A 13,156-nucleotide genomic window follows, 5' to 3' on the forward strand; every position below is an offset into this window, starting at 1 on the left:
AACAAGTTGGATCTGGTGATTAAGAAAAATATCAGAATTTTAAGATATTAGATCAGTAGGGAAGCAACTGCAGAGGTTAGTGCAGCATGGCTTGGGCTGATGTTGATTTCTACTAGTGTCATCAGATTCTTTAATGTAGATCAAAAGTGTAAATGTTTATGTGGGGGAGAAGGGGCTACTGTATTGATTTTATTATCATGGACCCTGTATTGGTCAAAGGGATTCATGCCTTCGAGCTGAAGATCATTCTAAATACCTCAACAGAGAATCATTCTAAATATATTCCACACAAATTAGAATTCAAAGCATTCAATACAAACCAACCTCAATACCCTCTCAAACAACCCAAAAAAGAGAACTCAATACAGAAGAACAGGTTGAGATGAAAGGGCAGAAATCCACAAAGATAAATTTGAGTTATGTAAAATTCATTTATCCCTGTCATCTGTTCATTGCCACAGCAGGCACCAAATGTGCTTTCTTATTGGGTTGATCCTCTTTTAACAATAATTAACAAATAAATCAATATTCTACCTGCATATCAAGCACAATCTAGTTGAAAAAGTGCGGTCTGATCACCAGGAGTCCAATAGAAGAGGCCCACATACAATCACAATGTGCATGCCCAATTTCAATCTGCTAGTTGACAAATGATCCTTGAATTGTGTCCCGCTTTCATGGTTCATACTACACTACACTCCTGCCTGAATCAACCACAGCAAAGGATGGTTGAAATTTAGAAATCTAAGCAGATACAACAGCTGATTGCTGTGTGGCATCTTCTGCTTGCAAACTCTCATAGTATCTGACAAGGACATTCCATCCCTGGGGGCACATAAAACCATCAGGAGGGTTCTCACCGTTTCTTGCATAAGTCCGCATCTGCAATGACATAACAAGTTCACCAAATTAAATAAGAAAAAGTTTAAGTTCTATTATTTTCTAATCTCTAGTAAACTTCTTTAACATTAATGGGCAAATGTTCTCACAGCAGAACTCAAAGAACTCCCTTGCCCTTTCATAACATATCTTGAAGGAAAGAAATATTGTTTATGTGTGACATATTACCTATTTCTCTTCAGAAAGTCAAGACCCTGATTTCTCATTTTTCAATCTCTTCCAATTTTAAAGTTAAATGCCTTTTGTCACCCCCTTTTTGAATTAAAAGAAATAAAAAGATAAAGAGGTTAAAAATCATCAGTTTTTAAATCCAATCAACAAATATAAATGACAATCCTAAAATTTTTCCATAGAAACTCTCTTCATCTCTCCTCCTCAACTTCTTAATAAGTCCCTTCCAGTCAAACAAAATATCCTTAAGAGAGAAGGAAAATGTTTTCCATTTCAAGAGAGAAGGGAATTGCCCCTGATTAGTAAAAACCTAAGATGCATGTCATTTTTGTCTTCTCAGAGTGATTTCAGACTATGCTTTTCGGAATGAATCAGAACAAATAGTAGACACATTTTTCATGCAAAAGATTGTCTGTTAGATACTACTTATTTTAAAGTCAGAGACAAGCTTAACTGTCTTATGGAGAAAAAAATAAAAGAAAGAGAAGAAAAAAAGAAGAAAGAAAAAACTCTCTGAAATTCCACAGCCATATACTTAAGAGGGGAATAGGAGGCAGTTTCCCTCTTTCTGGACTTAAGGAATTTCACATACTAGAGGACACAAAATAGAAATTGCCTTCCCCATTTCTTTTTTAGGTGACCATGCCATGAATCAACTTATTCCTAACAAATTTATTGTACTTTCCAAATTACAGAAGGATATGATGGTTGAATGCTTAAGGCCATTGGACCAGGTTAGTTTCTGCTATTATATCCCAACCATGTCAGCAAAATTATCACCCCATTCACAGCATGTTCAAATGCTTGCTGCAGTCCTCAAATCTGTGAAGGACTGCCTTAAAATACAGCACAGCATGAGTATCACTGTAGAAGAATAGGATGAGTATGGGCATGGGAAATGTGTCATATAAGAAGGATATGAACACAGTTAGTCACTGGAAGGTCCTTAGGGTACCATCTTGGACTGTTCCGGCATTACATGGATATTTCATGATGAGTAAAGTATCCATGTCCAACAAGATGTGTTCAAAACTTCATTTTTCTCTAAGGTAGATAACTCAAGTTAACAAAACCTTGAATCCCCATTAATTGGGGTTATCAAAGGTGGAGGCAAAGAAAACATCTAGATGGTTAGGCCATCCCCATGTTCTACTACTGACCCAACCTACTCCTTCAAGCCATCCCATATTCAGCTACTGACTCAGCCTATCCCTAGACATGAACCTGCATGGCTTCACCCAACAAGCATACATTGGTCCATGTGATACACACTCTGACTACCCTCAAGCTGCAGGTAGCTCTTAGCAGAAGGCCCTAAAGCCTGGCTCAGGAGTCAAGGGGTAGAAGGTCAGAATGGGAGGATCTAAGTTCAGCTCATTACCAAAAAGAAAATTACCCTGCTAGAAAAAAGATAGCACCTAGCAGAAACTGAAACCTAGAACTCCTGGATTCAATAGCACAATACTATCTTCTAGAAACAAATGAAACATCAGAGCCAAAAGAATTGCAACTACCAACAAAAATTGCCATTCCAAATATTGTTTTCAGCTCCACAAGGCATAAGTTACACTACTGACAACTAGGAGATCAGAATGCTGTTGCTACCTTGGTTCCTGAAATGAAGAGAAAATCCTTAGCACGTGAAGGATCAAAAAAGGCCATCTTCTTTCCCACTGTGTCATATGCTGCAACCTGCATAGTATAATAAGTTAGAAGATTAATGGATTCATTGCAGGAAAAGCATAATAAAAATGATGTGCGTCTTCAAGTTAACAGTAATGGAAGGAACCTTGCCAAATATTTGAATAAAATAGGAGTTATAGTTGTGGCCACTTTGGTGCTAACATGGCCTTCTCAGTGATGATATTCAATCAGCTGTTTTTAATGACTATCCCAATACCCAGAGCAAACCCCAACCCACACAGACAGCAACCAGAAAAAAAAAACTAGCAAAAGGATTGCAATCTCAAATCTTGAAGATTAGTATAAAGGTGCAAGGCTTGCTTGTTTCAAGGGCCTTATAATCCAAAATGAATGAATAGACACAAACCACACATTGTAACTACTTAAGCTTTCATATTGTAGATTTGAAATCCAGAAAAAATCATGTAAGTTCTATTACAAGCTAAAGGTTTAGCCTTCAAGACATCATATTCTTGTTTATTTTAGAATATAAATTTTGAGCATGTAGATGAATGTAGATAATGCTATCTTACAGACCACTGCAGACCCAGTTTCATAAAGAGTGAGCACTTGCTCTGTGTTGTGTGGTAATAAATCAGACCATGCAGGCATGAAAAAGGTTGGTCTCTTCCGCCCTGTGCATATCAGCAGAGCAGGTGCAGAATTTTACATCAAGTTGGATAACTTTATCACTTTGGTAATTTTAAAACTGGCAATGGTTTGTAATATGGCAGATCCATTTTTTAAAACTTTTGATAATGCATTCTAATTTGGAATATTTCCATAAATTCCCAAGTTTATTATTTTGAGGAAAGAGCAAAGAATTTTTCAATCTGAACTAAACAAGGATATGTTAGCATTGTCTGAGCGCATTTTCATCACTTTAAGAATCATATGTGAAAATGGTAATTAGATCACTCAAAGAATAAGATTACTAGAATCTGGGGACAAATATAATATAACTCCACTACCATTAGAACTGTGAATAATATGATAACCTTTTTAGACCATTGAAAGATCGATAGGTAACAACTCAGAATAGATTAACTAAAACCATCAAGATAAATTTATGTACTCATCAATCCCGAACATCTAGTAGAATCTTACCTACTAGATGCAGAGAAATTTTGTGAAAAGAAGATACAATATAACCTGAATTAAAACTTGAGCAAACACGGGTGAGAGCAGAGTATCAAGAAAAACCTACCCTGAATGGCAGAATATTTAGCTTCTCCAAGCCAGGAGCCATGCTTAACACCTTTTTCCCATGGTCAGGGTCATACAAATCCCTCTTCTCTGTTGGGTGACCCATACCAGCAGGATCACGACCTACAATATAGAAATTAGCACCTGCATTTATCCGTCCCTTGGCATGCCACTGTACTTCAGTTGGGCCTGCATAATGCATAGGTGATGGGAATATAGCCACAATGGTAGTTTCAGGATCAAGGACTCCATCTTCTAGGACCTGTCCAAAAATAAAATTTGAATAAGAAAATTGAACTTTGGACAACACATGACAATTAAATTTTTAAGTTTCATAAACTTGTCAAAAGACTAAAATAAAATTTTCAAGCTCCAAACACGTGATTTGAAATTGCAACTTCATGGTGCAAAATGATGATAAAAAGGAAAATCCTAAAACAATCTTATCAAGTATTAGAGGAAAACAAAAAACAAATTCCATATGCTATGACATGGGGGAAAACCAAAATTGTTCAAAAGCTATTCAAGAACTATGAGGATCAGGTTTTTTGTGGGTGTTTACTGGTGTGTATGGTCCGATGTGCAGAAGGGAAAGAGAGGACTTTTGGGAAGAGCTTGGGGCAATAAGAGGTTTATGGAGCAACCCTAGGTGTGTAGGTGGGGATTTTAATATGATAAGATTTACTGGGGAACGTAGTAGTGGAGGAGGGTTATCTTCAACAATGAGGAGATTTTCAAAAGTGTTAGAGGATTTGGAGTTGAGGGACATTCCTTTGTAGGGGGTTCCATTTACTTGGAGGAGTGGGTTGAATAACTAATCCCAATCTAGGCTTGACCGGTTTTTAGTAACAGATAATTGGGATAGCCTGTTTCATGGGTTAGTGCAGGGTGTTTTACCCAGACCGGTTTTTGATCACTTTCCCATTTTGCTAGATGGAGGAGGTATGAGGAGGAGACCCTCTACTTTCAGATTTGAGAACGCGTGGTTGGAGGAGGAGGGGTTCAAAGATCAGGTTAAGAATTGGTTGGTGAGCTTTGATTTTACAGGGACTTTTAGCTTTGTTTTAGACGCAAAATTGAGAGCCTTAAAAGTAGTCTTGAAGACTTAGAATAAAGAGGTGTTCGGTTTCATTGAGGCTAAAAAAGGAGAAGCTCTCAACCAAGTTGTGTATTAAGACAAGAAGGAGAAAGTTTCAGCCCTAAATCTGGAAAAGTGTGAAGCCAAAAATGAGGCTAGGGAGTCTTATAAGACTTGGATTTTGAGAAAGGAAATCTCTTTGGGACAAAAGTCAAGGGAAGTGTGGTTAAAGGAGGGGGACAATAACACCAGATTCTTCCACAGGATGGCAAATGCTCACAATAAAAGAAACCGGTTGTCCAAGGTGAAAGTGAATGGTTGTTAGTATACCGAGGAGAATGATTTAAAAGCTAGTGTGGTTGGGGCATTTCATAACCTCTATTCAGAAAAAGGGGGGTGGCATCCCTATATTGACGGGTTATCCTTTGTGAGGTTAGATAGCAGTGAGGTTGAGAGGATAGAGCTTCCTTTTTCCGAAGAAGAGGTGTTTGCAACTCTCTCATATCTGGGCAAGGACAAAGCTCTAGGTCCGAACAGCTACACCATGGCATTTTGGTTTTTTTGTTAGGATGTTGTGAAGGTAGAGGTTTTGGGTTTTTTTAGAGACTTCCATGAGGAGGACAAATTTGTTAAGTCTTTGAATGCTACTTTCCTATCTCTTGTTCCTAAGAAAGGAGGTGTAGAAGACCTAAAAGATTTTAGGCCGATTAGTCTTGTGGGTAGCTTTTATAAGTTGTTGGTCAAGGTGTTGGCTAATAGACTTAAAAGGTAATGGGCAAAGTGATTTCAAAGTCCCAAAATGCCTTTGTGGAGGGTAGACAGATTTTAGATGCAATTTTGATTGCAAATGAGGTTGTGGACTCAAGGTTGAAAAGCAATGAAAGTGGTGTGTTGTGCAAGTTGGACATAGAGAAAGCATATGATCATGTGAATTGTAAGTTCATGTTTGCAATGCTTAGAAATATGGGCTTTGGGGAGAAATGGATTAAATGGGTAGAATGATGCATCTCTACTGTGAAATTTTATGTTTTAGTAAATGGATCTCCTCTTGGTTTTTTCCAAAGTTCAAGGGGCTTGAGACAAGGAGATCTTATTTCCCCTTATTTATTTGTGATAGCCATGGAGGTATTTAGTTGTCTCTTGAAGAGGGCTATTAGTGGGGGCTACTTATCTGGTTGGAGAGTGAGAGGTAGGAGCGGTGAGGGGATTCTGATCTCGCACTTGTTATTTTTTATGATACTTTGGGGTTTTATGAGGCGTCTCAAGACTGGATGATTTATCTAAGCTGGCTTCTTATGTGGTTCAAGGCTTGCTCAAGTTCGAGAATCAATCTAGAGAAAAGTGAGTTAATTCCGGTGGGCAGAGTGCATAATATAAAGGACTTGGCCTTGAAGTCAGGGTGTAAAGTGTGTGGTCTCCCTTTCTACTATTTAGGTCTTCCTTTGGGGGGGGCCTTCAAATCAATGGCAATGTAGGATGGTGTTGAAGAGAGATTTCGAAAAAGGCTAACCATGTGGAAGAGACAGTATATCTCAAAAGAGTAAGACTCACTCTAATTCGAAGCACTTTGTCTATCATACCTATATATTTCATGTCCCTTTTTTGCATGCCAAGACAAGTGAGGTTAAGATTGGAGAAGATTCAGAGAGATCTTCTCTAGGGTGGTAGAGCTCTTGTGCAAAAACTGCATCTTGTTAGGTGGAACACGGTTTGCTTAGAGAAAAGAAAAAGTGGTTTGGATGTGAGAAATCTCTCTTTGGTGAATATAGCTCTCTTAAGCAAGTGAAATTGGCGATATGCCAATAAAAGAGAGGCCCTTTGGAAGCAAGTCATCAATCAAAAGTATGGTGAAAAGGATAGGAGGTGGTGCTCCCATGAGGTGAGTGAGAAATCTGGTGTAGGAAAGAGTGGAATTATTTGAGTGGCAGGTTGGCCTACCAAGTGGGTAATGAGCAAAGAGTTAGATTCTATATAGACAAGTGGTGTGGAGATGAGTCATTTTGCGAGTCATTCCCTTCCTTGTTTACCCTTTCTTCGTCTAAGGAAGCTTGGGTGGCAGATGTTTGGAACCTTGAAGGTGATGGGGGTGGATGGACTCCTCTTTTCTCAAGGGCCTTTAATGCTTGGGAGTTAGTGTTAGTGGAGCGTTTTCTGCAAAAGATCCAAGCTTTTAGGGTGTACAGGGATGTAGAAGATAGAGTGATTTGGATAGTTTCGAGGTGTGGGACCTTTTCGGTCAAATCTCTTTATTCTATCTTAGAGCCCAAAGATTCTCCTTTGTTCCCTAGTGGTAGTATTTGGAGATCGAGCGCGCCTCCTAAGTTGGCTTTCTTTGCTTAGGAGGCTTCCTAGGGGAAAGTTTTAACTATAGACCAACTTCAAAGAAGGGGGCACTTCTTGGCAAATAGGTGTTTTCTTTGTCTCTCTAAAGTAGAGACGGTTGATTACCTTCTTCTTCACTGTACCAAGACTCGGGTTCTTTGGAATCTTCTTTTCTCCCTCTTTGGTGTGTCTTGGATTCTTTCTTGTTCAGTGAAGGAAACTCTTCTTGGGTGGCATGGGTCGTTTGTGGGTAAAGCTTGTAAAAAGGCTTGGTAAGCAGCCCCCTTATGTATATTTTGGACAGTATGGAAGGAAAGGAAGGAATTTGCTAGCGTTTGACAATGAAGAGTTTTCGCTCCAAAGATTGAAAAATTCTTTTGCATGTAACCTGTGGTCTTGGGTTAGGGTGTCTATTGATTTGAGCTCTTTTTCGCTTGTAAACTTCATTGATTGGTTAGGCTCTAAGTAAGGGCAAGTGATGGTTTTTGTTTCTATCCTTTCCCCTTTGAGCCTACTGGCGTCTTTTGTATACTTCTTGTATACTCTGAGGGCACTATTTTTGGTATCCCCTCTTTACTTTATATACGACTTTTCTTTACCTATAAAAAAAAAAGGTTATTACATGTATTATTATTTCAAGAAACAAAAAAGAGAAGGACGAGTTGATTTTTCATTAGTGGTCAACAAATTTCCTTATCCTATGTCAAGATTGATTATGAATATTATATGGAGGACATTGAAAGTAGTAACCTTGCTATGTTGTTCCATTCGAACATCCAAGGGCACGTCGTCTGCCTTTGTGTAACCTCCAAGAGGATGAAGCAATAATATAGGATTCTTGTATCCCATTTCCAAAAGTCGCCTGCGTGTGTCATTCATTAACAAAGCATGCCCATTATGGACAGGGTTCCTCAGCTGAAAAGCAAAAACTGCATCGGCCTGCCGCTTATCAAATTCTTTACGGAGTTGTTGGGGTGACAGCCTATAGTGGTCAAGACCATCATTATATTTGATGGGCTTCAACACTTCCAGATCTCCACCGATGAGCCAATTTCCAGCTGGAGTAATTACCTCTTCAACATAAGGTAATCCTGGAGCAGTTGTTCCCCATGTTCTGGCAACTCTTTCTTCTTTGTTATGCTTGTATATTTCAATGCTGCGATAAGAATGGAAAACTTGAAAATGTTAAAGAAACAGTGAAAGACATCTTGATTTCCAAAACAACATGTTGGGAAAATTATGATCAAGATGACATGATCGACAGAAGTTTACTAGAAACCCCATAGTCTATAATGCGGTTCCTCTTTGTTCTCAGTCCACATAGGCAACAGGAGATAGTCAGTTATCCAATGCTCTTGCTATAGCAGATAGGACATTGTTTGAGGCCATGAACAAAAGACACATGATGAGGTATATTTCAAATGGACGTAAATTTTATCAGTCCTGAAGGTTCTAAGTTTGTTAGGTTCAACTTATTGAAACATCTAGTATCCAATACTTCCATTTCTTTAACTTTTCGTGCACATTTTCTCAGAAAGCAAACAACCTCTAAAAAATTCGTGTCTAGAAACTGACCTTCGAAGTATACCAACCAAGTCACCAGTGGGGCCAACCAACCCCACGTCTTGCGATGCCCCGATTCGCTCCTTGGCCTCATCATCAATAGCCAAAACAATGGGAAGCGACATGTTCACAATAGTCCCATCCTTCATCCTGATACAATTGAAATGCAAGCTCTGTAAATACTCATCTTCCCTCATGAACCCTTTCAGCGGACTTGCCCATCCCTCGCTAATCACATGAACCCATTCCAAATCGATCTGGGTCAGCCCCACCTTCGGCATTGATTCCGCCTCCAGAGCCTTCGCGGCCCGCTCGCTCTCAGGCACCACCCGATCCACCAAAGCACCGCCATCCGGCTCAATCAGAGAGCTCTTGATTGTAGAAGAAGAAGAAGATTTATGTGAAGGAATCGCAGACATGGCGCGGCGAAGAAGAGCAGGGGCTAAGGGTTCGAATGGTAAATGGGTCTGGGTCGGATTGAAGTAGAGTGGTTGGTTCTTCTGATTGTGGTTTGGGGGTGGAAGTTGAGGCTGAGGTTGGAACTGATGTGGAGCCTAATGCTGAGAGACATTGTTAATGGAAATTTTGAGAGGAGTCGCAGAGAATGAGGCGGTGCGACGAAATATAGATCCGCCAAAATGGGGGAACCGCGTTTCCTCCTCTAATGAATTTGGCCATCATCTTGGCCTCGTGGTGGCGGTGATGGTGGTGGGGATATGGTAGGCGGAGAGAGACGTAAATGGCTTATATGCTATCGACTGAAAAATCAAAAATCTGTCCACATATTTATTACTATTCCAGACTTCGTTTCTACAAAGTCTTTTTCCCCGTGGTCCTGCACATGGTCCAACGCTCCCGTATCTTTCCTTTTTCTCATGTCCTTCCCCGCCCTTTTCCCGCATTTGCCCCATCGGCAGATGATGGGAGCATTTGCCTCCCGATCAAGCCCTTTACATTATAATTTAATAATAAATAAGCCTCCCGGGTCCCGCCTCCCGCATGGGCAGTGATTAATTCCGATATCCTTCTCGGCATTGGGAAGCGGAAATGTAATTTAATTTTGAAAGTTTTCTCTACTTAAGTCCGTACCTAGTTTAAATCTAACATTACTCCCATATAGGATGGTAATAAAGGGGTTGCTTCGTAATTATATTTGAAGACAGTTTATATTATTTAGAATAAAAAAATAATTTCAGTTTAGAAAATAAGTTTTGAGTCTTTTTGACAACCTTGTTATTGAAAATTTTATTAATAATTTTTTTAATAAATTTGAAGTATTTTTAGTTGTGCTTTTATAAAGTGTTTTCGAATGATAATTGAAAATATGATTATAAGTTTTTATACTTGAAAATTGATTGATAAAACCTGATAATTTGTGATTTATGAAAAACTAAAAGCTTATATAAATTAAGCAAACTACTAATGTAATAAATTATATTCGTATTACTAAACTCTAGTACGATTACAGAATGGATGATGGTATTTAAATAGACTAAAGTTTATTGTTTACTCGCTTTAATATATTCTATTCATAAGAGAAAAAAAAACGTTGTTCATGGGCTCTATTTTTTTATTTACTATCTAATAGTTTGACACGTTATTAGGGGGCAAAATGCCTGTAACGTGGCATTAGTTGGGTGGGGCAGTGGCAGGGATGTTATAATTTATAAAGGGAATAAAATCAGGGAGTTTGACTATAAAAAAAAAAAATTAATGCAACGGATCCTGTGGTATTTTAGGGAGATTCAACTACCTAGGGGAATCGTTTCTATTTTTTTTTATTTTTTTTTAATACTTTGTGATACGGATTTTAATTTATTAAAAATGATAAAAGCATCTATTCCAACCACCATTAAACAGATTTTAAATTAATATTCTCAAAGTTCAAGGAAATGGATTTAAAAAATAATAAGTATTGATTTGGGATAATAATTTTAATCACATGTGTGAATGTCAAAAGAAGAGGGCCACATGTCTTCTTTGAAAATATTAAAACAAAAAAACCTACATTTCTTGGAATAATATGATTTGAACTCGAACTAGTTACTGACCCTCCAACAATGACAACTCTAAATCGTTTTTTTGTTTTCAAGGGTTGTTCCCCCTTTAATTAAACTATTGATTCCCTCGCTAATTTCAATTATTAAAAGTATATGGTAAAATGCAAATTATTTGATAAGAATATAAATATATAGGATCATAAACAAACCAATGATAATAAAATACAAAAAAAAATTATATAAAAAGTATAAAAGAAGGGGATCAAGTTGAATATAAAATAATAAAATCCAATCACACGAGTGACATATTATGATTAATTTAATTTTTTTATAAATATCGATCCAATATTGCAGTGAAACTTATAGAGTTACGAGTAGGGAATTCTTTCTTCATTATATAATGAATCGATGTTCGATTCATACACTTTCTTTTAACTATACAAACACGTATCGATGGTGGGCTATTAGTTAAAAAATTTCAATTTATTCGTTAATGATTGCTTAATGATTCATGAAGCAATTGTTGTGCACCTATTACCATAATATTAATGCATTGATCAAGGTAACAAGAGGAGTAATGTGTCATTTGTAAGCAAGATGTTAGAAAGATATGGCGTGGAAAAGGTGGATATTAAACACATATCCCCATGTATGTTATTGCTTGATTAGGTGAAATGTATATATCAAGTTCAAGAGTGGAGTTTGATCTAAGGTTGATTGCCAAATCGAGTTGAAAGACCTCACACATTTGCATAACCCATATCATTCGTCAAAAAAATTATTGATAAAATTCATTGCAACGTGTTATTGGAAAAACATTTTCATCTGATGTTTAATAACAAACACCTTAATATATATTTATAACTTTAATATGATTTGAAGTTTTTCATATACAATCTTAAACTCCTTCACTCTTTAACTCTTGTTGTAATGCCCTAAGCCCAAAAGATTATGATATTTAGTTATAAGCTTGACTTTTGGTGGAACCTAAAATAAGCAAATCAATAAAATATATACAATAGACTCAGTAGTAACTGTTTTTAAACTCTCAAATAACATACGTAAAGAAATATATAATTTCATATTTAATTAAAGAGAATAAGGATTTTGATTTTTTTGTTCCTCTACGAAAATGTTGGGGTAAGCAATACTTATTAAATATTTTTTATTTTATTTTATTTTATCCGTTAATTTTATAAACAATATAGTTTATTTTATAGTAATTATAAGAAACGTTTCTAATATTTTTAATAATTAAAATTTTTTACCATTAAAGTGTTAAAAATATTAAAATATTTTATAGAATCACTACTAAACATGCTTATAGTTTTCTAGTAAGATTCATAAAGAATTAATGAAAGTGGGAAATCAATAAAATATACTGAAACCAAATAAATATAGAATGATGGAAAAAAAAAAAAGGAAAAATAATAAAAACCATAGGAATGTTGAATGCTGGATGCCTTGTAAGCGAAATCTATAAGAAAAAATTTATATGAAAATGCGAGTTTATGTTTAAATACGAGATTTTTGGGGTAATGGTTATGAAGTCATCATGTGAAGGAGTTAAAAATTGTTGAAGCCCTACAGTATATATACATATACATGTGAAGTAAGAATTGAATGGGAGAGATATGGAAGATTTTGGTTGTTAAGGTAAGATTTTAATGCGGTGTTATGAATTGGTGTGCGTGTATGGCGAAAGTGAATGGGAAATTAAATTTTGATGGTGTGTTTGTCCAGGAAATAGAGTTTTATAAACAGAAATAAATAAATAAATAATATAGGTAAAAATTTAAGTAATATAAAAATACTAGAGGTTAGAAAATTTATTATATTAGGATACTAGGATAAATTAAATTTATTTAGGTTAGATAAATTAAATTTAGGTAATTTAAACTAGATTAATTATAAGTGAAATTTTTTGAAAATTTTAGAAAGAGAGAGAGAGAGAGAGTAAAATTATTATTAGAAATTAGTAAAAAAAACTCTTCTAATTTTTTAGGTGATTTTTAAGAAATTCTACAACTTTGATATTTGGAGTTGGAGTTCAAGTAAAGGACTAATTGAAAAATATTTATTTTATGAATTGTTAAGTATAATTTTCTTTTTAAAGTCTCGAATGTTAGATTTGTGAGATATTAAAATTGATAAATATTTGCTTATTATATATATTGCTTACACGTCTAATATAATTTATTTATTTTGGTTAAAAGAAAAAAAAAATTGAAAT

At 36.2% G+C, this 13,156-nt stretch overlaps 1 protein-coding gene across 1 annotated transcript; it reads right to left on the minus strand.

Moving 5' to 3' along the window:
• Positions 1-253: 253 nt before the first annotated feature.
• On the minus strand, positions 254-9,688 carry LOC117907216 (ATP sulfurylase 2). Its single transcript, XM_034820674.1, is given in 6 exon segments — positions 254-882; positions 2,677-2,763; positions 3,962-4,222; positions 8,111-8,516; positions 8,936-9,371; positions 9,374-9,688. Coding segments are annotated over 6 exon segments (1,449 nt in total). The 5' UTR covers positions 9,495-9,688; the 3' UTR covers positions 254-744.
• Between the last annotated feature and the right edge of the window lie 3,468 nt (positions 9,689-13,156).

Source organism: Vitis riparia, chromosome 18 (assembly GCF_004353265.1).
Source record: "Vitis riparia cultivar Riparia Gloire de Montpellier isolate 1030 chromosome 18, EGFV_Vit.rip_1.0, whole genome shotgun sequence".
Classification (NCBI taxonomy): Eukaryota; Viridiplantae; Streptophyta; class Magnoliopsida; order Vitales; family Vitaceae; genus Vitis; species Vitis riparia.